Below are 25,389 nucleotides of genomic sequence, written 5' to 3'. Positions count from 1 at the left end.
GATAATAACCTGTGACTTTAGCTCTCACAGCTAATAGTACTTCAATTGTTTTAGGCCTAAAGATGTGCTTTATCTTTTCCTGATGCCCCAGAGAGTTGGTTGCTCTTTGAGCACTTGACGCATACTTCTATCATGTCACTTAGTGCTTTGGGCCGTAATAATCTATTCATGTGTCAGCTGCCCTCCCTACTGACTAGTGGGAACTGTGTTCTTTTTTATTTCTTTAGCATCTAGCACAGGACCTGCCACATGGGGGACATTAAGCCGTTGTTGAAAGAATGACAGGTTCTTGAATGTGACTGAACAATGCAAGTGTGTGGTGTATATGGTATACATTTCCTAAAGTTTAATGAAAGTGTCTTTAATTAATGAATTAAAATACTGATCGAGTGTATTCCTGCTGTATGGTTGGTATTGTACTAGACATCCTGACTGGAGGATACCAAGGAGAATGTCCCTGATTTTAGGGAGTGTATGTGTGTGCGCACGTGTGTGTGTTTGTGTGCGCATGTACAACGTAATGTGGAAGGTGGTAAGTGAAGGATGAAATGCAATGTCAGTTCAAGGAGGCTGAACAGCATAATAATTTAGAACAATGCTTCCTGAAAGTGCCACTCTGCAAAGATATCAGAAGCTAATGCCAAAATGTACATTAGTGCTTTGCTTCCTTCATCAAGAAAGTCTCACTATTGAAAAAAAAAATGTTGGCTGAATTAAATGTTGGTGTGTTTAATGACTGTTGCATGCTTCTTATCTTGTAACGGACTGATAACAAGCAGTTTGTTCACCAGCAACTTAACTTGCCTATGGACCATACTTTGAGTAACAATTGGTTAAGAGTACAGGCTCTGGAATCAAATGGCTTGTGTTCAAATTCTAGTTCTACCAGTTGTTGGCAGTATGACCTTCGGAAATTCTGAACCTCAGTTTCCTCATCTATCTAACTGGGATGATAATTTTCTTATTCCTTTAAGTTCTGAAAATTAAATAAGAAAGTGTATGATAGCACTTAGCAGAGAGGCCAGAACATTGTAAACACTCTGTAAATAATATTGTTATTAACAGCTACTGAGAATATATATTTTTTTAGCTGGCAGGGATTAGGGGTAGCTTCTCAGAGGTTGTGGTGGCAAAGAGGCATTAAGTGTCATTTACAGAATGTTATCATCATACCTATAGTGGGTTAATTCCCTGAAATAGTGTTTTACATTTTTAGAAGGACTTTTTAAAAGGTGCTGTTTTTAAAACCTGGCTGTGGAAAGCTCTGGCTTCTTTTGAGTAAAGGCAGGAACGCAGTAGCATTTGTTGAGCACCTACTATCAGCCAACCATTCTGGCTTTTTTTGTATAATGTTGCTTGATTCCAAGAAGCACCTCAGCACCTAACACATAGTGAATCAAAGTATCAGCTCTGTGGCCAGACTGCTAGGGTTTTGCTCTGGTTCTGCAGCATTCTTATTGTGTGGCGTTGGGCAGTTTACTTAAACTCTGAATCTTCGTTTCCTCATCTGTAAAATGGAGTTAATACAAGTTCCTACATACAAAGGCTATAGTGAAAATTAAGGGAGATAATATATTTAAAGTGCTTATAACTGTTCCCAACGAGAGTTGGCTGCTACTATTATTATTATTTATTAATATAATAGAAGCTTGCCTATGGTCATACATCTAATAAAAGGCAAGGTCTGGATTTGAATCCACGTTTTTTTCAAATTCTCAATTCTTTGTAATTGGTTCTATATGCAGCTTTCAGTGTGATCTTTCTAGAATGGAAATATTACCATGTTAGTACCATGCTTCAAATCCTTCTATGGCTTCCCATTCCTTTAGGATCAAAATGAAAGTTCCTCACATGGCTTGCTAGGTGCTCTATGGCCTGGGCTTGCTTCTGTTGCCTTAACTCATATTTCCCGTTCCGTCTTCCTCTCCCTCCAATTAACAGAGGCTTTGATTTTATCCCTTTCCACCTCAGGACCTGTGCATATGCTTGCTCTCTAAAGCTTAGAATACTCTTTCCCCTTTACTTAACTAACCCCTGCTTTTTTCTTAGCTTCTTCAGAGAACCTCATTAAATTAAGTCTTTATGTTAAATATTTGGGAGAAGTAAAGATTATATAACTTCCCTTTCATGGCACTCATTCCTTACCCTCGTAATTACTTGTCTCTTATTGGTCTTCCTTCTTAGACTCTAAGATCTATAAGGCAAGGACTCTCGATCTCCATTAGCAGTGTAACCCTAAGACCTTTCCCAGCACCTGACACATAGTAAGCACTGAATAAATATTCATTGACTTGGATTGAGTTTTAATAGTCGTTGGCATGATTCTTAGAACAGCAGAATGAATGATGTGCTGCTTTTTGCCTCTTTTCTAGCTCATTTCTCCAAATAGCACAGAGCATAAAGAGATGTTCGTTTTCAGCAACTCCCTTCTCTGCATTGATTGAGGTTTTCAGACCATTGTATTGTTAGGCATTCTCACTGCCCAGCTTTTCAGAGATAAAATGATTTTCTTTTCTTCTGATTTTCATTTCATCATGATCCATTTTTCCTCTGGGAGTGGTGGGGTAGGGTTCTGACCTTGAGATGGAATTGGGCAGGGGAGCAAAGTGCTGGCTTTTGTTCTATAAATGGTCTGCACTGCTGCAGCTGCAACTCACCCAGGAGGGGAGAGGAAGAAGGTCCTGCAGGTTTCTTAATCTGCCTGCCTCCCTTGCTGAGCAGCTGCCTGGAGATGGAAATCTTATTCATCTGGGAGCAGCTTCCAAGCCTGAAGCTGATGTAGCCCCTGTGCTTTGTGGAGACTAAAAGCATCACTCAGCATCACTCTCTCTAACGCTACTTTTTTTTCTTTTTCCTTGAAGTCCACTTACGTTGCTTAAAATGGAGGTATGATTTATATTTAGTGGAATCCATGGATTCTAAGTTCCCTAATACCCCAACAGGCTCCCTTGTGTCCTGTCTCAGGCAGTAAGAATGCTATCCTGAAGGTAGCATTATTTTGTCATTTTAGATTGACTTTTGACAATTATTTCATTTCTTCCCTTCTGCTTTCCCTGTCTGATCGTTCAAGTTATGTTTATTGAAGAAAATTTGTAAAATACAGAAAAGTGTAGACACTGAAGAAAAATTACATGTATTCTTACTACTCAAAGGCCTATTCTACCTTGAAATGACCAGAGTTCCTAATATTTCTTTGTCAAAGTACGTCAAACTATGGTTTTTCTGTTGGTTTTCTCTGAGGGCTTATCAATAGCTGCTTCACTTTTTTGGAATGCTGCCTAGGCAAATGCCTATATGTTCATTCTTTATAACTTGATAAAATGCTACCTCACCTGTGAAGTCTTCCCTGAGCTCCCTTTCTCTCTCTTGTCCCTGTAATATTCAGTATGTGACTATTACTGCCTTTTTCTTACTGTAGTGAAGATGTTTGTGTACTTTCTTGTCTCTCCAAAACACTCTTAGTGAGCTCCTTTATTTATTTATTTATTTATTTATTTATTATTATTTTTTAATGTATGTTTATTTTTGAGACAGAGCAAGAGACAGAGTGCAAGCAGGGGAGGGGCAGAGAGAGAGGGAGACACAGAATCCGAAGCAGGCTCCAGGCTCTGAGCTGTCAGCACAGACCCCAACGCGGGGCTTGAACTCACGAACCGTGAGATCATGAGCCGAAGTTGGACGCTTAATCAATTGAGCCACTCAGGCACCCCTTAGTGAGCTCCTTTAAAGGATAGGCTACATATTGCCCAGTAGTGTGCCTAGGACAAAACAGGCTTTGAGTAAATGTTTGTTGAATGAATGAGTGAATGAACAAATGAACAAAATCTTGTGAAGTAAGTGTTGAATAGAATGCATGCTCAGTGGCAGGAATGGACAACTCCCACTTTAGTTAGTCAGTCTTATTTGCAGAATGTCAAGAAAGAAAACTAGCGTTTTAGAATACTTTTTACTTTCCTGAAAGCTTTTGGAAGAGGAAGTCAGAGATTGTGCTAGAAAGTGGTAAGGAATGTTATTTAGGGAGGTTACTTGGAAGTTTGCAGTACCTAGCATTTACTCTTTATAAGGGCAAGGGAATTGGCATTTGTAGTCATATTATGCCGGGCAAATTACTTATATAATCTTATTTAATCATTGCAACAACTCTATGAACTAGGTATCATTATTCTCATTTTGTAGCTGAAGAATCTGAGACTCAGAAAACTGAATTAATTGTCCAAGGTCAAATAGGTAATAAGGGGCAGAGCCAACATTTAAATCCAGGACTATCACGTCTCTAATCCACTTCCATTATTTCCATTATTCATTTCGTAGAGAGCCATGCCCCTTGCTATCAATTGATGAAGCTTTGTTTGGCATGAAAATTCAGGAATTCTATTGTTATTATTCCATTTATCTTCATTTTGATGACCTTTTTGACAAGATAACACTAATACCATATTTCTGTGTAGCCACTGATCCTATTTTATCACCACACCTGGTCTTCACACGTCTATTAATTTAGACCTAGATTATAATCCCCTTTATTGTGGAATAAACTGAGGCCGACAGAGACAAGTAACTTGCCTTAGTAAATATTGCTAATAAGCTAGAGGGCCAAGATTTGACCCTAAATCCAGTGTTCTTTTCACTGCAGCATGTAGATCTGCTGAAGCTTATTATAGCAAGCATAGTCTCTACAACAGTATTTCTCAAGCTGGGGACATTTAATAATGTCTGGAGATAATTTTTTTTATTAAAAAATTTTTTTTAATGTTTATTTTTGAGGGAGAGACAGAGAGCAAGCAGGGGAGGGGCAGACAGAGAAAGGGAGACACAGAATCTGAAGCAGGCTCCAGGCTCTGAGCTGTCAGCACAGAGCTCGACGCAGGACTCACGAACCGTGAGATCATGACCTGAGCCAAAGTCAGACGTTTAACCAACTGAGCCACCCAGGTACCCCTGGAGATAATTTTTATTGTCACCATTTCAGGGGGGTACTGTTGGCATCTTGTGGGTAGAGATTAGGGATACATAGGCCAGCCCCCCTGCAACAAAGAATTATTTGGTCTAAAATGTCAATAGTGCTGAGGTTGAGAAATTATGCTCTTTTAAAACAGTTGGGTTTCATGCCTCATTTCTCCAGAAGAGGTGAAATACCCAAGGTTAGCCTCGAAAGTGATGAGGTTAATTCTTTTAGAATTGGCTTTTCTTTAGTAGCAGTGAATAGTTATTAATCACCAGATTTTATTCAATGTTCTATCAGGTAAGAACTAGGGATGCAAAAGGCATTAGACATGGTCTGTTCCTTCAGGGAGTTTAGAGGTTTCTGGAGGAGGTTTAAGAGGATCTGCTTACTTTACCCTGGTTGCAGATAAACTGCCCTAGATTCCAGGAGTCACTGCATTGCAGGAGTGGCTGTACTCAGGGACCACCCTGATTCAAGTGGTGCTGCTGACTTAAAGGAACCCTCCTCATAGCTGACTCTTCCTTCCCATAGTTATGCGATGCCCACCAAAACCATGGAGGTATTGCGGCTGCAAGACCAAGGCAGCAAAACGTTCTTGGACTCAGTTCTTACCACCCATGAGCGAGTGGTTCAGGTAGGCACTCTGGGAGAAACTTGAAATGTATTTGCCTCTCCTGGTTCTTCTATTTTTTTCTCCTTCTACCATGCCCTTCTCTTCCTGTTGCCTGCCCCCTGAAATGATGATGCTCTCCAGGGTTTAGTTCTTGATCCTTCCATCTCTCCTTGTGTAATACCTTCCCTCTATACAATCTCACTCATTCCCCGGGTCTCAGTGGCCATCGTAACATACCGACAACCCCCTGATACATATCTCCCAGTCCTGATGGGTTATATACTAATAACCCCTAGATAACATCTCCGGTCCTGATCTCTCCGTTGAGCTTCAAACCTGATATCCATTTATTTACTGGACTTCTCCACTGGGATATTCCACAGGTGTCCTACCCTCAGCATATATAAAACCAATTGTAGAGGAACTGACATTTTGCTTTTTAAAGTTTATTTTTTTAGGGGTGCCTGGGTGGCTCAGTTGGTTGAATCTGTGACTTTGGCTCAGGTTATGATCTTGCGGTTTGGGGGTTTGATCCCTGCTTCCAATTCTGTGTTTCCCTCTCCCTCTGCCCCTCCTCTGTCACACTCTATCTCTCTCTCTCAAAAGTAAACACTAAAAAATTTTATTAAGTTTATTTTTTTTTAATTTATTTTGAGAGCGAGAGAGAGGGAGCTTGTGAGCAGGGGGAGGAGAGGGAGGGCGAGAGACAGGGAGAGAGGGAATTCCAAGCAGGCTCCCTGCTGTCAGTGCAGGACCTGATGTGGGCTTGATCTCAAATAGTGACATCATGACCTGAGCCGAAATCAAGAGTTGGAGACTTAACCAACTGAGCCACCCAGATGCCCCCTAACAGCTTTATTGAGAATTTTATTCACATACAATTTACCCATTTAACATGTACAATTAAATGGGTTTTAATATATTCACAGTTAGGCAACCATCACCACAATTTTAAACAATTTCATTACCCTGAAAGGAAACTCTACCCATTTGCAGTCACTCCTCCTTCCCTGTCCCCCTCAGCTCCTGGCAACCACAAATCTGTTTCTGCCTCTATGATCTTACCTCTTCTGGACATTTCATTTAAATGGAATTATACAATATACGGCCTTTTCTGTCTGGCTACTTCCACTTAGCATGTTTTCAAGGTTCATCCATGTTGTAGCAGGTATCAATGCTTCATTCCTTTGTATTGCCAAATAATATTCCCGTGTGTGGACATCACCCCTTTCTGACCCACTCAAGAAGTATATCAACAAGACGTATATATTCCATAATATATGTTCCGTAATATAACATTCCGTAACAGAATGTTAAGGTAGTAACACCTTAAATCTATTATGCTAACTTTAAAAATTAAGTACTTAACAATCTTTAGTTCTTTAAATATTATCAGAAATAAATTATTTGAGATACAGATCTTAAGAAAGATCTATCTTGCCACTGAGGCCCTTAGGATAAAGTTTGATCTCTTTAGTGCCTAAATACCTTTATGATTCTCTTCCTGCTTTTCCTCTTCTCACCCCATTCATTCCAGCCATACATGGAACTCATTTTAATTCCCTAGTACTGTGTGATGCAACACACTTTACTGATTTCTTCTGCTTTGAAAACCCTCCCTATTACTGCTGAATTCTCCTAGTTTACTCCTGTTTTTCTTCAAGACTCCACCTAGAAGTTACCTTTTTTTGGAAGCTGTCTTTGACCTCCTTAGGTTAGGAGATATTTGTCTTGTGGGTTCCTGCAGCCCCCTGCATGCCCTTCTACTACACATCTGATTCGCCTCTGGATTCTCCGCACAGGGTCTGACACTAGTCCAGTCTATGTGGGTACACCTGAGTTGAATCAGAAAGTCATCCTGGACTTGATAACCTCTTGGTCCAGTTATGACATCCATTGTCTGCAGGAGCAGACACTAGCCATGACTACTATGTTGGCAAGCAGACACTTTGATGGCAAGAGGAATCCTGTAGAGGTTGGCTCTGAAACTGGCTCTGGGTGTTAATCCTCTACCCCAAGGGCCCTGTAGCTCTGCTGAAGCTGACATCTGAGCCCCTGCCATGTCTGCCCAATCACCTGGCTTTCAGTGCTCTCTCTTAGAGCATCTTCTTTCCTTTGCAGATCAGCGGTTTGAGTGCTACATTTGCAGAGATTTTCTTGGAAATAATCCAAAGCAATCTTCCTGAAGGAGTCAGATTGTCAGTGAAGGAGGTATGTGCTAGTTTGAGAAGAGGCCCCCTGGTGGCCCACCTGTGTTCAATATGGATAAGAGCATCTGGCTTTAGAAACAAGACAGAAATGTGGGTAATTTAGCCCAGATAATAAACAGGAAAGGTTTGCAGACTGGTATAACTGTGGTCATTATCCTGCCTCTTCCAATGGATCAGGGATGATCCTTTATGGACCACAGGAGCAGAACTCCATCACAGTATCCTGGTGTTAGGGGTGAACCCATAGTTGTGTGCAGAAATAACATGATTTAAGATTACATACAGTCTAATTAATCAGAACACAAATAAGGAAATGTACTTTAAAGAAGAGTTTCCTGGACCTTTAAGGCTTGACTGTAGCCTGACTGAAGAATGCCAATCAGAAGGAAATTTGGCATGCAAAACTTAGAAAACATTAGGAACTTCAGCCTAAATACTGAGTATTTGGGTCCATATGCCAAGACAAGCCTTGTTATGACACAGATACATCAGGTCATTTTAGACTGATGCAATTTGCTGCATCCAGCTCTCCTTGTTCTGAGTCCATGCTTGTTAATTCTCTTCTTGTTATTCAGGTTTCACACAGATCTGTATACAGGAGAAAATGTGCTGGTCATGCTGACTTAAATATTCCAGTCCTTATGTCTTTCCTATTGTAGATGGAGAATTTGGGCATTGCCTCTCTTTAAATGCTTCTAATGATATACTCAGCATTCTGACATTAATTCTTTATATGTCTGTCTTCTCTCACCAGACTTAAGTTCATTTAAGGCAGGGAGGAAGTCCGATTCAACTTAGAATCCCTAGTATCTAATATAAGTCTCATGAAAAGTTAGTTGAATCTGAATCATTCTCTACAGAGCTGTCTGATGGCTTTTTTTAATGTGTATTTATTTATTTTTGAGAGAGAGAGAGAGTGCGAGCAGGGGAGAGGGACAGGAAGAGTGGGAGAGGATCCCAAGCAGGCTCCATGCTCAGCACAGAGCCTGACTCAGGGCTTGATCCCACAAACTGTGAGATCATGACCTGAACCAAAATCAAGAGTCATATGCTTAATCGAGTGAGCCACCCAGATGCCCTGCTTTTTTTTTTTTTTTAATGCTGTGTATGTATGAATAACTGAAAGCTCTGTAGTAATTCCCACTTACTTTCTTTTTCTTCTCCCCAGCACACTGAAGAAGACTTCAAAGGAAGGTTCAAAGCTCGGCCAGAACTAGAAGAACTGTTGGCTAAGTTGAACTAGCTCATTGCAAACCCTTTCAAGCCAGGACTGGTGATATTGAGTGCCAAGGGGAAGAGCTTCCTGGGTGGTCAAAATTAAGAGGATCCTTTAGATATTGTAACTTCCCATCCCCATTAGCCAGGAATGCCTCCTCTCTTATATGGAGGAGTGTTGCCGATTACCACTTTCCTTTGAGCCAACCTAAGACATCCTTCATCTAATAAAAATCTGCAGCTGGTGGACATGTGCGTATGTGAGAAGTCCGTCCATCCTGTGGAGTATCTTTTATTTTTTTATTTTAAGATTTTATTTTTAAGTAATCTCTACACCCACCCAGCAGCGTGGGGCTTGAACTCACAACCCCAAGATCAAGAGTCATGTGCTCCACCGACTGAGCCAGCCAGCTGCCCTGTGGAGTATCTTTAAGGGATTCTATTTTCTCTTTAGCACAAAAACATACTTCCCTTCAATATTTCTCCAGTTAGAATGATCTCATTCTTTAAAGCAATCTGGCATTGAGTCTTTTAGTGAAACAGAGGATCATAAGTAAACTTGGGTAGAAGGAATAGGGACAGGGCTTTTGGTTTTGCTTATGAAAAAAGCTCTCCAGATAGAAACAAGGTCTGTCCATAGTGAAAAAAATTGCTTTGTGGGGCAGTGAGTGACTTGTCATATTCAGGCAGATGTTACATAACTGCTAATTAGGGTTACCTGAAGTGGGTTTAAACAAAGAATTAAAGTTGATTTTGGTCAGGGGTCAGAAAACTACTGCTTGTGAGCCAAGCCCCACTGACTGCCTGCTTGTTTATTTGTTTTAATGTTTGTTTCTTTCTTTATTTAGAGAGCATGAGCGGGGTAGGGGCAGAGAGAGAAAGAGAGAGAGAGGAAGAGTGGGAATCCCAAGCAGGCTCTGCGCTGTGAGTGCATCTGACACAGGGGCTCAGCCTCATGAACTGTGAGATCATGGCTTGAGCTGAAATCAAGAGTTGGATGATTAACTGACTGAGCCACCCCGGCACCCCGCGCTTTTTTTTTTTCTTTTTTTTAAGTAATTCATTGAGGTGAAATTCACAAACCACAAAATTAACCATTTTAAAGCAAACAATTCAGTGGTATTTAATGCATTCACAGTGTTATACAACTACCACCTATATCTAGTTCTAAAACCCCATTGCCTATTTATTGGAACAGAGCCATGGTCACTCATTTACATGTCATCTATGGCTGCTTTCACACTGGCAGCTGAGTAGTTACAACACAGACTGTAAAACCAAAACATTCATTATGTGTCCTTTATAAAAACAGTCAATCCCTGATCTAAGTCATTGATTCTCAAACTTAAGTGTGTATCAGGATCACCTGGAGGGCTTTTTTAAACATAAATTGCTGCTCTTACCCCCAGATTTTCCGACTTAGTAGATCTTGAATGAGGGCCTATAATTTGAATTTCTTACACATTCCTAGGTGATGCTGATGCTACTGGTCCAGGGTTAACTTTTTGTTTTAACGTTTATTTTTGAGAGACTGAGCAGGAGATGAGCAGGAGAGGGCAGGAGGGGGGCAGAGAGAAGAAGACACGGAATCCAAAGCAGGCTCTGGGCTCTGAGCTGTAAGCACAGAGCCTGACGCAGGGCTTGAACTCATGAACCATGAGATCATGACCTGGGCCGAAGTTGGATGCTTAACTGACTGAGTCACCCAGGCCCCCCCAGGATTACCTCTTTGAGAACCATTAGTCTAAGTGACCTCTGATGTTTTTCCTATTTTGAACATTAGTTCGTTCATACTTTTGTACATAATAGCTTATCATTTATTGAGCTAGACCCTGCTCAAGGTACTAAATGAGCGCTAATCCTTACACCAGTCTTTTAGGATGTGTATAGGAGTGTGCATGTGGATGGGTATCTGTGTATGTGAAAAGGTTATGTGTGAGTGGTGTGTCTGAGTATGCATGAATGTATCTCACATTTACTGAGCCCTCATTATATCTATGTACTTTATAAAGATTATCCTTGAGATTGATAGTATTCCAGTTTTATACATGGAGAAACTGAGGTTTGGAGAGATGAAGTTACTTCCTTTTCCTGAAGGGTCACATAGCTAATAAGTGGCAGATCTTTCTCCTCACTTCTGTGGGATACTCCTACACAGAGGTCTGTGGGAGCCCAGAGCAGTCTTAGCATTGCAGGTACTTTTCTGAAACCCAACAGTTTCAGTCCTGATGTTATTATGGTTTCTTTGCCTTGGTCTCTAAAGGAAGTTAAGAAGAAACTCAAGATTTCCTTCCAAGGTATAACCCTAAGGGGTCAAGAGAGCAGATACCCTCAATTAAAATGCTTCACTGAATTCCCATTGGAGGTTCAGCAGGCTAGTACTTCCAAGTGAACCCCACTGGGAGTGTGGGCAGAATTTTTTAGGTGAAGACTGGTATTTTGGTTGTAGAATTATTCATTGCTGAGTCTCCTTTAGAGAAGATAAAAGAGAAGTTGCTAACAATGAGTGTAAATTTGGGGGATGTATAGTGACAGGAAGATAAAAAGATGAATAAACACATGTTTGCAAACACACACACACTGTCCCCATATCTATCATATGGACTCCATTTAGGAACCTGGAAAACAGCATTTCTTTTCAGTTTCCCACTTTTCCTTGTAATTGATTTGTGGAAGCAGGACACAGGATTTCATAAATTGAGAAGATATTAGAGCTGAAGAACATTAGGACCCAGCCAGCCTAACCCTCTCTTTTAGCAGGTGTGGGTTAGGGGCCAAGGAAAGGCCGTGCTTTACCCAAGGTCACTGGGCACCTCATTGGCAGAGCTGGGAGCAGGATTTAGATCTCTTGATTCCCAGTCCATCCCTTTCCATTACATCATGGAGGGATGAGTCAGGCTTATCTCGTAAATAGGAGGCAGCTGGGTTCTGTCACCTTGGAGTCTTATGTCACTGACCTCGTTGATTTTTCCTCTTGCCAGAGTCAAAGAGCTTTTGTTACTCATTAGTCTGCCCTGAAATAAGTGGAAATTGCTCCTAATGTCTTATCCTGGCAAGAAGGATGGGAGATATTCTGATTGCTAGAACCTCAGAGTTACGATGACAAGCTTCATTTGACTCTCTAGAGTGAGGCCCATAAGGAAATGGACTTTCCTAGAATCACATGGCAGTGAAATCAAATGGAATGCAAGTCTTCTGGCTCTAGGTTGAAAATACCTTGGCCACTCTCCCTGAGAAAACTTATTATAAAGGAAAGAGTCAGACAAACTTGGGCTATTCCTAGTTTCTGCACTTATTAGTCTTAAGGCCTCAGGTGAATTATTTTCACCTCATAAACCTCAGTTTTCTGATCTGTAAAGTGGAAAGAATCCCTTTAGCAGTTTGAGATAGAGATAATGTGTACAATGGGCTAGCAAGTGCTCAGTAAATGTTGGATTACCTTCCCTTCTAAACTTCTTCAGCATACTTCTTAAAGAGTTTTCTAAAAGAGTTTTTTTAAGTATAACTTAAAAAATATATAGTAAAACAACCTATCTTAAGTGTATATTTGATCAGTTTCAAAAAAATTGTCACCCCTAGAAGTACATTTCTATCAAGATAAAGAATACTTCCATAACCTCAGAAAGTTCCTTGACATTCGTTCATTCTTCCTCAGAAGCAACCATTAATATCATTTCTAGTGCCACAGATTAGTTTTGCTTTTCTAGTATTACATATAATATCACAGTATATACCCTTTTGTGTCTGATTTCATTTACCCTGTTTTATCCATGTTGTTGTGTCTATCAATAGTTCATCCCTTCAGCATACTTTTAGTTTTTAATGTCCTGGTTAGCGTTAAACTGTGCCCAGAACCACCATGAAAACATGAGGGGTAGGCAGAAGAGACAAGATGAAAGATCAATGGATTGGGATTCAGAACATCTGGGTGCTAGTTTTGGCTCCATCAATACATAACCTTCGGGATGATCCGTTTTGGTCTTCATTTGAAAGATGAGATAATTGACCCAGCAGGGAAACCGACTTGTCCAAGGTCACTGTGTTAGCCAGTGAGAGCCAGAGATAGCTCCAGTTTACTCAATTCCTGGTCAGTGCATATCACTGAGATTTTCAGAAATGAATCTTTATGTAGATCAGTAACTTTCAAGAAGGACTGAATGCCTGGATTGAATGGGCAGTCTTCCTAGGTAAGGCCAGCAAATTCCTTAGCTTCATGTTTTAGTCCCTTTCTTCTAGCTAAGGATGCCTTGTTCTGCTACCACAGAAATTGGCAGCTGGAAATTGGCAGCTGTGGATTCTGAGAGTGTTTTAGTTGCAGGTAAAGAAATGGAATCTGGACATTTTGGGCATTCAAACACTGTAGCAATGCTCAGAGACCCCTATTTCTAGGGTGTAAATTGTACCTAAGGAAAGAAAGCTCTCTGCGCAAGCACTAGGTATGTCTAGAACTAGACCTGCTGGAAAGGCAGTGCACACAGAATTGGCCAATGTGTCTTGTGCTGGTTTAATCTGTGCTTTGATATCTTTGTGCCATTTTTGTCTTCAAATGTCTGGTCTCCCTGGAGAATCTGAAATGACTCATTTAGTTCTTATAAATCCCCCTGGAATGACTTTCATTCCCAGTCATTGCAGATTTAGCTCACCATTTAGACAGAATGCCCAGGCTCTGAAAGATGCCTGAGCTCCAGAGAATGAAAACGCTTCAGAAGAAAGCTGCTGGAAAAGAATCCCTCCCACTTCTGCCAGCTTTAAGTCCCTGCTGGAGCAGAGTAGGGAACTCTATCATTCTATACAGTGGACAGTGTAAGGTTTCAACCTGGACTGGCTCCAGTTCTCTTTAGATTTCTAGTCAGCAGCCCAAGGACTTAGCCTCGCAACTTTACCTGAGGAAGGGAGTGGGAGGCATCTCTTATTACTCATCTAGTAAAATGCCATTACAGTGCACCTTTGTCCTGAGCACAGGCCAAGTCCCCAGCTAAAGACCTTGCAGGGAAGGGCCAACTCTTGAGTCTGCCCTAGGCCTAGCCAAGGGTGGCATCCACCCAGCCAAGAGGTCTCTCCACTCATCCCTGGCACCAAGCCTCTGTACACAGGTAAGTATAGGTTATATAGGGATAAGTACGGACCACCTTAAATTACAGCTCCATGGCTATGGGCTCCAGAGTGGAGAGACTTAAAAAACGTGCCAATCTATAACCCTGTGGGCAATGTGTACTGGTTAATCTTTAAGTAAAACACTAAAGGGGCGCCTGGGTGGCTCAGTCGGTTGAGCATCCAACTTCAGCTCAGGTCATGATCTTGCAGTCTGTGAGTTCGAGCCCCGCGTCAGGCTCTGTGCCGACAGCTCAGAGCCTGGAGCCTGTTCAGATTCTGTATCTCCCTCTCTCTCTCTGACCCTCCCTCATTCATGCTCTGTCTCTCTCTGTCTCAAAAAACTAAATAAACATTAAAAAAAAAAATAAAAAAACACTAAAAAAAGAAAGAAAGAAAAGGTAGTATTTACATAGTCTATGTAGTTACTATTTGTTAAACATTATACTAAGCACTGGATGACTATGAGAACACAGAACAGAGAATAGCATAGACTTTAGAATAAGACTTGAAAGTCTGACCCCCAAACTGACGTTTATTTCCTCCTCTGTAAATGGGAGCCAATGGAATTATTATGGGGATTAAATGAGAAAATGTAACTCAGGAGAGTGCCTAGCACACAATAATAGGCAACATTTAGTGAATGCTTCCTGTGTACCACACAGTTTCTAACTCATTCAACAACTTTATAAGGAAGGTCTACATTTATTAGTTTTAAGGCCTAGGTGTGTATTTTACAGAAGAAAAAAACAGATCCTGAGATGTTAACTAATTTGCCCCAAATCACACAGCTTAAGTGGCATAGTGGGATTTGAAAGCATTGTATCATAGGGATTGAGAGAAAACGATGGAACCAAATAGCCTGGGTTAAATGCTTCATAACATAACTATTATAATATATAACATAACATTTATTATATATGACACACATATATAATATACATAAATATAATACTTATAAGAGTTTTAATAGTTCAAAATATGCTAGTAATTTTTATTATTTGCTATTTATATATTGTCCCTCATTTAATTCTCTAAGTATGTGTATTAAACAGGAATTATTCCCATTTACTTTGAGGAAACAGATTTGGGTGGCAACAGAGCCTTCTTTACCCAGATATATCCTGTGACCCACCCAGTGTTAGCTCCCTGGTAGAGCTGGAGTCCTAAAAAAGTTACACTTAGCTGGTTTAGTTTCCTCCTGCTAAGGAGGTCCTTCTAACCTTCCCCTTTGCTAGAATCCCACCTACCTTACCCACAGTCTATCATTTCTATTTTAATTACACAAATTAACACATAGATACATTCCTGTTGTAAAAGACTTGAATATATAAGCAAATATGGTTCTTATTGATGGAGTTTTACATTGTGACCATTTATCCACTCTTTAAACAATGCTGCAATGAACGTAACAGTATATACATCTTGTAAAAATATATTTAAGAGGGCTCCTAAAAAAGGAATTTCTATTGAAATATTTTAATTTTTTCTAAGTTTTTATTTTAAGTAATCTCTACACCTAAAGTGGGGCCTGAATTCATGACCCTGAGATTAAGAGTTACATACTCTTCTGAATGAGCCAGCCAGGTACCCCGCTGTTGAAATATTTATTTATTTTTAATTTTTTTTTTAATGTTTATTTATTTTTGAGACAGGGAGAGACAGCATGAATGGGGGAGGGTCAGAGAGAGAGGGAGACACAGAATCCCAAACAGGCTCCAGGCTCCGAGCTGTCAGCACAGAGCCCGACGCGGGGCTCAAACTCACCGACCGCGAGATCATGACCTGAGCCGAAGTCGGACGCTTAACTGACTGAGCCACCCAGGCGCCCCTGAAATATTTAAAGTATTTATAGATCCCATCAAATTGTCCTCCAAAAGCTTTACTAATTTATTATCCCTTTAAGTGTGATTGTGTCTGTTCTTCATTCTCACCAGTATTGGTCATTATAAATACTTTTAATTTTTGTCAATAGAAATAGCTAATAACCACTTTAACTTTTTTATGTTTCAATTGGGTTGTTTGCTTTTTCTCACTGATTTCTAGGTACTTTTTACTTGTGCAGATGGTATTCTGTTACATATGTTACAAATAGGTAATGTCTCCTTTATCATTAAAGGTTCAACTCAACTAACTCCCTTGAGATTCTTGCTGACAGCTGCAGTCCACACTGCTCCCTCTGATGACTCAGCATTGAGCAGACATGCACCCCAAAGAGATTCATCTCTCTCTATATGCCCAGTCATCCCATTCTAATTGGATTTTATTGTTCTTTAAACTCGTATTCCTCCTGTCTTCTACCCTCTTCTCTTTCCTCCCCAGTCACCAACAAAGACTCAAAGTAGTTTTACGGCCTACAATACTTCAGATTTGTGCTTCCAATATATAGATGCTCAAGAAATGTAACTGATGATGAGAGCATATGCCCCTTTGCATTCCAGCTTCTGTGGCAAGAGTCACTCTTCTAACTCCCTTCCCACTCCCAAATGCCTCATAGGGCTAGGCAGAAAGTAATAGAATGGGTAATGTAGTTTCATGGAAGGAAATGAAAATCAATGGCAACTGTTAACAACTGGAGAACATAACCACCTAAAAGAAGCATCCATATTCAGCTCCAGCAAATTACTGTCAAGTAGGAATATAAGCTCCATGTTGATAGCTTCTCCAGTTTTTAAAATCTGAAAATCTGTATTTTATGTTAAATGTGCCTTTTAAATGTCAGGCCAACATTGTGTGTTTCCTGGGCTGGAAGCACGCTGAGGTCAGACTGTATCTGTATGCACATAAGAGGCACTCGATGTTTATTTTCCCATTTGTTTTCTTCCTTCCTTAGACTGAATGAAACGTCTAAAACAACTAATGAAAGATAAAGGCACTTATATAATGGCCAGTAATTAGTTGTTCTAATGCTGTTTTATTTATTTCTATCTCTCAAACCAGACTAAGAAACATGAAAGAAGAGATCCTATTATTTATCACATCAGATCATATTATTCATTCACACAGTACCTGGCACATGGGAAGGTCTCAGAAAAACTTGCTGTGTTGAACCAATTACTCAATAAATGAAGACCTGATTAGGTAATCAGTTTACATTTAGATTGTGAATTTACTTTTAAAATTAAACATCCATGTAATCGGCTCAGTACCTGGCACACTGACCCAAGATGTAAGGTAAGAGAGCATCCCTTAACCCAACTCTTTGTTTTACTTGGCAAATATCAGTTGACATTTAATACTGGTGTAACATGGTAGGTGAGGATGTGTGGGATTGCACAATGAAAATATGACAGCTCTTTACAGCAGTCATGTCCAAACCCATGGCTGTCTGGCTCTCAAAGTCAGTCTTGGCCAGACAATCCCCATGTTCTACACCTCTCGGCCCAAACTTCCACTGTTCAGGACTTCTTCCTCCTGTGATCTCTCTGGGCTGGTTTCTTCAGGGACATCCTCTGGGGATAGGTGGTTTGGGGTCTCAGTGGTGAGCACTGCCTTGCTCTTTCCTCCTCTGCAGCTCCTCCCGCCGCCTTGCCTGATGTTCACTCATGCAGTCCCTGAAGGCCTGTACCTGTGGCTGACACTGTCGCCAGTCCTGGTGTTGGGCCATGCACTCCTGTACTGCATAGTGGGAAGCAGCACAACCAGAGCGGGAAATCAGCTGGTCCAGCGGATCCTCTTCCTCATCCTCCTTCTTCACCTGTCGGGCCCAAGTATGGCCTTGAGTTGACATCTTTGAGAGTCTCTGGAATAATGGAGGCAAAGTTAGAGTAGGAATGTGATTATGAGGTTCCATTACTATCAATAACATTGACCAAACTGCACTGTTATAGCCTATCTGTGCATCTGTCTCCCCTTGCAGAGTGTAAGCTTATTTGAGAACAGATATTGGGCCTGATTCATTGGTGCCATCAGTACTAGGCCTGGCAAGAGAGCAGATCTGTAAAACGGTTTGAACTCAATAGAATGACATAAAGTATATGAGAATGTTTAGCACAGCACTAAATAAGCTTGAATGGATTTTGCTAACGGAATTTGAATTAGGTGAAATGTCACCTTTTTGCAGCAGATGTCTCCCCAAAAGAATGAATCTCTCCTTTCCTCCTATTAGCCTTTTCCTATGGCTGGAAAAGAACATAGTTTAACACTTGGGAGATTACCCAAATATGGGTAGCGTTTGACATACAGGAGGAATGGAGAATTCAGTTTAGCTGTAGCATAGAGTGTGCATGGGCGCATAAGTCTGTGAGATGAGAGTACTTAATGTGAGGTTGATTTGCCCAGACTGTCTTCCCAAGATCATCTGCCTCAGAGCACCCAGCAGAAAGCAGCCTACAGAAGGAACTTGAGAAAGCTTTGAAGGGAAATAACCTCAGCCTTTGAACAAATTTCACCATGACAGGCTTTAAAGGAACTAGCACTCTTCAATGCCTTTCCTGTTTCTCTGATTCATTCAACAAATGATTATTGAGTACCTATCATGTACCAGGCACTATGCTAGAGTTGAGGATACAGGAGTGACCAAGACGGATATAGTTCCTGCCTTAATGGAGTTTACAATCTAGACAATAAACAGGTTACCACACAGTGTGTACAGATAGCTAAGATTGGGAACACACTAGAGGATCACCTAATCCAGACATGGCAGGAACAGGCTGAGTAGGCTTCCTGGAAGAAGTGATTTCTAAACAGACTTGAAGGATGAATAGGAGTTAGCCAAGGATGGGGAAAAACAATACGGGTAGTCAATGGAAGAGCAGGGTCAGGGGTTGAGACAGTATTTGACACAGGAGAGGAACTCAAAGTTCTGTATGACTAGGGAATAGCAAATGAAATCGGCACTATGAGAAAATATCTGATCATAGCAAGGTCTTGTTGGCCACGTGAAGCCAACAGAGCCTACCCAAAACTCATTTGCTTTGGAGGCAGTATAACTTAAGGAAGGAGGTGGGTAATAGGTTTTGAAGAGACTAAGATTGTAAACCTAGCTTTGTTACTGACTCACTGGGTGACCTTAAGAAAATCACTTCATAATCTCTCTTGAAAAAGAGTTCACATCTACCTCACAAGACTGTTGAAGACTAAATGACATAGTGCACGTAAGCCTGGCATGTCCAAAGACTTCAATAAATAAGTTTTTATTACTGTACAGAAAAAGTGCCCTGGATTCTAAGCCAAGAGAACTAGGTTCGAATCCTGACACCACGTTTTACCATACAATCTTCTTAGCTTCCTCCTTAATAATACTGAACTCATACAACTAATATAAGGATTAATATGATAATGGACGAGAAACGCATGCGCGACAACAGGGCTCACAGTAAATGCGACGGTACTCTTTCCCCACCACATTCTGGCGTCAGTCTTCCCTGAAGGAAAAAGAGGAAGACCCATGGTTGGAGATCAGGGCAAGCAAATGGTCGGCAGCAGGATGGCTGAGACTGGCCTGGACTAGGAAGTCATAGGAAAGCAGAGAAATTCATGTGTCCAAATCACCTGCAGCTTCCACTTTAAAGTCTCCCAGTTTAAGAAGACTCAAGCGCGCGCGCGGCAGCCAACCGCAGCCCCGCTGTGCCGGCTAAGCCTTACAGCGCAAGGACGCGGTACAGAGTGCTCACCGAGCAACAGGTGGAACACGAGAATTTGGACGCGCGTTCCCGCACGTCGCCGTCCGTCTCGTAGGCAGTTATAACTCTCCCGACACTCCGGCCGGAAACCAGCCTGTAAGGGAGCTTGAGAGCGGAAGTGGGGAAGAGGGACCCGCCGCGCATAATCATTGGTGGCCTCTCAGTAGAGATTCCGCCCTCCAACCTCGTCGCAGCCCCTTCTGGGACCCACTTCCGGCGAAGAGCGGAAGAGGCGGGCAGGTGGAGGCGGGGTTAAGATGGCGGCGCCTTTGAGGATTCAGAGCGACTGGGCCCAAGCCCTCAGGTGAACAAAGGCCCAGACCCGGGACGGAGGAGGCGGGTAACGCATGTTGTCTTTGCGTTAAGGAGCGCTGTACCCAGTCCAGGATAAGGATTACCTCATCGATTTTTAAGGGATCCCTGGGTGTAGAAAAAGAAGTCACACATGGTCATAGGTTTTCATTCTCAGAAGAGCTGTCCTGAGGCCAAAGCAACACGTATGTGCTGTGAGATCCCAGCACCAGGATTAGGATCAATGAGTGGACAAAGACAGGCAAACTGGGAGGCAGGGAAACTCTTGGCCAAGTAGTCCTAGTCATTTAGCAAATATTTACTGTATTTGCAAAAGTCCTAGTACTCAACCACCTACCTCCACATTGTCTTTGAGTGTATGATGGAATCCTTGTATTCTCGGACCCCCAGTGCTATGTTAGACATATTGGGCAGTTCTATTCAGGAAACAGTGTAACAACCACTACGTCCAGACCCTGTGAGTGTTGTGGAGTTTTAAACAGTGGTTCCTGCCTTTAAGAAGCTGACAGCTTAATTGGGAATGCACAGCAAACCATTTATTCAGTATCTATTTATTCATGGTATACTGTGCAAGTTACTACTGCCTGCACCAGGATGAGTACAGCAGTGCCATGAATGGCAACTGTTACTACTAAGGGTTTTTCAAATCGGAACAGTGGTGAAGATGAATAAAACATAGCTTTTTGCATTTAAGAAACTTACACTTTACTATGTGGACTAAATTACTTACTACAACACAGAATGTGTGACAAGTAATAAAGGAAGAACACTAACCTTTACTGAGGGCCAACCAGGAGAGAATGCAGGAGAGGAATAAAGAAGTAACTTGCTTAGGATTTTGCAGCCAGTAAGTGACAGAAAGTTACTTAGTATCAACCTAGATTTTTCTGTCTTAAAAGTGTCTTTTTCATTATATCCTAAAAGTGTTAAGAGTGATGAGGTAAGGATGTGGATGATTGGAGAGGAGCATTCTAAAACATGTAAAAAGTCAGTGACCTGTTAGAATGCAGACATTGTGTACTAGTCCCTTGTTTCAATTCGTTTTCCAGATAGCTAGGTGACCTTGAGCAAGTCACTTTTTCCTGAGCCTTAGGGTTTTTTTTTAAAGTCAGTTTTCTTAATAAATGTTTATTTATTTTTATTTTTTAATATGAAATTTATTGTCAAACTGGTTTCCATACAACACCCAGTGCTCATCCCAGCAGGTGCCCTCCTCAATGCCAATCACCCACTTTCCCCTCCCTCCCACCCCCTATCAACCCTCAGTTTATTCTCAGGTTTTAAGAGTCTCTTATGGTTTGGCTCCCCCTCTCTAACTTTTTTTTTCCTTCTCCTTCCCCCAAAATGTTTTATTTCTTTTGAGAGAGAGAGAGACAGAGAGAGAAAGAGCACACACAAGTGGGAGAGGGGCAGAGAGAGAGAATTCCAAGCAGGTTCCGTGCTGTCAGCACAGAGCCCATTGCCAGACTTGAACCCATGAACCGTGAAATTATGACCTCAGCTGAAATCAGTAATCAGATGCTCAACTGACTGAGCCACCCAGGTGCCCCTATAAAAATTTTTTATTTTGAGACAGAGAGACAGAGCAAGGGAGGGGCAAAGAGGGAGAGAGAATCCCAAGCAGGCTTTGCTCTGTTAGCGTGGAGCAGGACGTGGAGCTCAGTTCTAGGAACTGGGAAATCATGACCCAAGCTGAAAGCAAGAGTCAGATGTTTATTATTATTTTTTTTAATGTTTATTTACTTTTGAGAGACTCAGAGAGATAGAGCGTGAGTGGGGGAGGGGCAGAGACAGAGGGAGACACAGAATCCAAAGCGGGCTCCAGGCTCTGAGCTGTCAGAACAGACTCTGATGTGGAGCCTGAACCCACAACTGAGAGATTATGACCTGAGCTGAAGTTGGATGCTCAACCGACTGAGCCATCCAGGCTCCCCGAGAGTCAGATGTTTAAATGACTGAGCCGTCCAGGTGCCCCTGAGCTTCAGGTTTTTTGTTTGTTTGTTTGTTTTTAATGTTTGTTTGTTTTTAATCTTTAACACGGGAATAATAAAAGGTATTTTGTTAAATTGTGAGGATTAATTACACTGTTTGCAAAGTGTCTGGCACAGGACTTAGTTTCCAGTAATCCCAATAAATATCTACATATAAAGTGTTTTTTTAATTTTATTTTTTATTTTTTAAAATTTACATCCAAATTAGTTAGCATATAGTAAAACAATGATTTCAGGAGTAGATTCCTTAATGCCCCTTACCCATTTAGCCCATCCCCCCTCCCACAACTCTTCAGTAACCCTCTGTTTGTTCTCCATATTTATGAGTCTCTTCTGTTTTCTCCCCCTCCCTGTTTTTATTTTTGTTTCCCTTCCCTTATGTTCATCTGTTTTGTCTCTTAAAGTCCTCGTATGAGTGAAGTCATATGATTTTTGTCTTTCTCCGACTAATTTCACTTAGCATAATACCCTCCAGTTCCATCCACATAGTTGCAAATGGCAAGATTTCATTCTTTTTGATTGCCGAGTAATACTCCATTGTGTATATATACCACATTTTCTTTATCCATTCATCCATCGATGGACATTTGGGCTCTTTCCATACTTTGGCTGTTGTTGATAGTGCTGCTATAAACATTGGGGTGCATGTGTCCCTTTGAAACAGCACACCTGTATCCCATGGATAAATACCTAGTAGTGCAATTGCTGGGTCGTAGGTTAGTTCTATTTTTAGTTTTTTGAGGAACCTCCATACTGTTTTCCAGAGTGGCTGTACCAGCTTGCATTGCCACCAACAATGCAAAAGAGATCCTCTTTCTCCACATCCTTGCCAACATCTGTTGTTACCTGAGTTGTTAATGTTAGCCATTCTGACAGGGGTGAGATGGTATCTCGTTGTGGTTTTGATTTGTATTTCCCTGATGCTGAGTGATGTGGAGCATTTTTTCATGTGTCGGTTGGCCATCTGGATGTCTTCCTTGGAGAAGTGTCTATTCATGTCTTTTGCCCATTTCTTCACTGGATTATTTGGGTTTGGGATGTTAAGTTTGATAAGTTTCCTATAGATTTTGGATACTAACCCTTTATCTGATATGTCATTTGCAAATATCTTCTCCCATTCTGTTGGTTGCCTTTTAGTTTTGCTGATTGTTTCCTTTGCTGTGCAGAAGCTTTATATTTTGATGAGGTCCCAGTAGTTCAGTTTTGAAAGTATTCTTGATTTTTCAAAGCTGTGCAGCTGTATGGATAGTGAACTCCCTATTGATGAAATATTTGAGTACTCATTTAACCCATAGATATCTATGCATTAAGTGCTTAATCCATGAATATTTCTTCAGTAAATAAAGTTTGTCTTAGAATAATCTATGCCTGGATGAGATGTTATACTGGATCATACCTCAGTACTATGTCCAAACTGAAAATTAGATGATCTTCTTTCCCCCTTGCACCAGTGGCATCCTTTTCAGCATTGAATGAGCCTAATTAATCTTTTGTTTCTCCTCATAGGAAGGATGAAGGGGAAGCCTGGCTGAGTTGTCACCCCCCAGGTAATGTCCATATGCCCAAAACTATATGCCTTCCCTTTAGAGAAAGGGGATTTACTACCCCTAGAAGAGAGCTTCATACTTTCTCTTGACCCAAACTCCTTGCATAATGCTCATAGTCTTCAAATGTTCTTGACCATTCACACCAACTCCTCCATTTCAGGGGAAGGCCTTAAGATTAGTTTTCCATTTGGAGGCCACAGACTTACTCAGGGAGTGATTAAGTCCCTTAGTTATATATTATTGTATTCTAAGCAGTTCTGTAGTTTCATTTGTGATTTCCTGATGATGATTCCTAGATGTATGGCTCCAGCCCTGAACTCTCTTCAAGTTCAAGCAGAGATTGAACAATTATCTGCTAGACATTAATGCTTGAAGCTCTCACTGTTCTCTTGATTTTATCAAATCTAAAACCAAGCTGAGCCCTTCTCTTGTCAAACAGGCTTTCTTTCTTCATTTTCAACGTTTATTTTATTTTTGGGACAGAGAGAGACAGAGCATGAACGGGGGAGGGGCAGAGAGAGAGGGAGACACAGAATCGGAAACAGGCTCCAGGCTCTGAGCCATCAGCCCAGAGCCCGATGCGGGGCTCGAACTCACAGACCGCGAGATCGTGACCTGGCTGAAGTCGGACGCTTAACCGACTGCGCCACCCAGGCGCCCCTCTTTCTTCATTTTCAAATTTAAGTTACCACCATTCTAGGCATCAGAATGAAAAACCTAGTCACTTCACCATGTCACATCCAGATAGCTCCCAAATCCTATCAGTTATTTCTTTGAATGACACTTCTGTGTTAGTCTTATCCATTTGTTTGTAGTTATTGTGGTACTATTAAAAAAAAAATCAAACTTTTTAATAAATTTGTGAGTTTCGTTTTACTGATTATCCTTAACCTCAGATACCTTTGATTCTTTATATAACTATATTCTATTTCTCTGAGAAATAGAATTTTAAACAGTCTTTTGAGGAAAATGATGCTGTATAGAAGATAGTAGCTAGGTCTCATAGTCAAGGATTTTGTTTTTAAAGATGAGAACTAAATGTAGAGCAATTAAAATACAGGTTATATGTAGAGGAGAGAAGGGCTAACTGAAAAGCTAGTGTCTTAAAGGAGAGAGAGATTCAATTAACTCTAAAAGACTAAGATGAAAGAAGGTGAGGGTAAGTGCAGATGTAGATAAATGCATTGGTGTGGACATAGACATTTAAGAGTGTCTTCCTTCCTTCCTTCCTTCCTTCCTTCCTTCCTTCCTTCCTTCCTTCCTTCCTTCCTTCCTTCCTTCCTTCCTGTAAGCTCTATGCCTTAATGTGGGGCTTGGCTTAAACTCATGACCTTGAGATCAAGATTCCTATGTTCTACTGACTGAACCAATTCTATTTTATAAACAGAAAACCAAGACTGAGATCATTTCAGTGACTACAGATGTAGAAAGGTCATTTTGAGGGTGTTGACAGAAGATTGGTTAAAATGATATACCCTGTGGACCAGGCATCATGGGGCAGTGGGTGAAGCCAGGAGGGAATCGTGGAGGTGGACAAAAAGCACAGTTCCCTTGATACTATTTTTGTGGCTTCCTTCTGAACTAGCACTTCACACCACTTTCCTTCCCAAAGCTTCTTTGCTAGATTTTCTCTATTCCAGACCTTTATCCCAGATTGTAAGTTCCTCCATTTATATCCTTCAACTACCTTTTTATGACTGTTTTAACCAAACTGGTATTTTGTTGTTGTGTTTTGTCTTTTTGTTTTTTTAATTTATTTTTTTCCAAACTAGTATTTTTTTTTTAATCATATAGTAACTGTGTTTTGTTTTGTTTTTTTTTTATTAATTTTTTTTTTCAAC

The 25,389-nt window shown here is 41.0% G+C and overlaps 3 protein-coding genes across 9 annotated transcripts in view; 2 read left to right on the top strand and 1 right to left on the bottom strand.

Annotated features, from left to right (window-relative positions):
* Positions 1-9,232, top strand: part of MRPL48 (mitochondrial ribosomal protein L48) — a 68,650-nt gene extending 59,418 nt beyond the window's left edge. The window contains exons 10-12 of the mRNA XM_019811839.3: positions 5,477-5,579; positions 7,680-7,769; positions 8,937-9,232. Of these exons, the coding sequence (XP_019667398.2) occupies positions 5,477-5,579; positions 7,680-7,769; positions 8,937-9,011 (268 nt within the window). The 3' untranslated portion in view covers positions 9,012-9,232. The remainder of the gene's footprint in view (positions 1-5,476; positions 5,580-7,679; positions 7,770-8,936) is intronic.
* A 7,736-nt stretch (positions 9,233-16,968) lies between these two features.
* COA4 (cytochrome c oxidase assembly factor 4 homolog) lies at positions 16,969-19,848 on the bottom strand. Of its 3 annotated transcripts, none has more exons than XM_003992739.5 (2): positions 19,690-19,848; positions 16,969-17,816 (listed from the first exon to the last, which is right to left on the bottom strand). In XM_003992739.5, exons 1-2 carry the CDS (start codon positions 19,846-19,848, stop codon positions 17,550-17,552), a joined length of 426 nt encoding a protein of 141 aa, XP_003992788.2. In that variant the 3' UTR covers positions 16,969-17,549. The 3 variants fall into 3 exon arrangements, with proteins under 3 accessions (XP_003992788.2, XP_006937014.1, XP_006937013.1); XM_006936952.3 differs by having other exon boundaries at positions 19,568-19,707; XM_006936951.5 differs by lacking the exon at positions 19,690-19,848 and adding an exon at positions 19,391-19,557.
* PAAF1 (proteasomal ATPase associated factor 1) overlaps positions 19,839-25,389 on the top strand; it is a 37,564-nt gene continuing 32,013 nt past the window's right edge. For 2 of the 5 annotated variants that reach the window (XR_006586301.1, XR_006586300.1), the window contains exons 1-2: positions 19,865-20,002; positions 23,508-23,548. Coding sequence is in view for 3 of the 5 variants with exons in the window: in XM_045038762.1 (XP_044894697.1) it covers positions 19,956-20,002; positions 23,508-23,548 (88 nt within the window). In the remaining 2 variants the exon portion in view is untranslated. Of the gene's footprint in view, positions 20,003-23,507; positions 23,549-25,389 lie in introns of all 5 variants that reach the window. The other 3 variants (XM_045038762.1, XM_045038763.1, XM_003992737.5) reach the window with 3 other exon arrangements.

This window comes from Felis catus, chromosome D1, assembly GCF_018350175.1.
Source record: "Felis catus isolate Fca126 chromosome D1, F.catus_Fca126_mat1.0, whole genome shotgun sequence".
NCBI classification, from domain to species: Eukaryota; Metazoa; Chordata; class Mammalia; order Carnivora; family Felidae; genus Felis; species Felis catus.
Note: the sequence above shows the minus strand (reverse complement) of the source record. Positions and strands in the feature narration are given on the sequence as shown.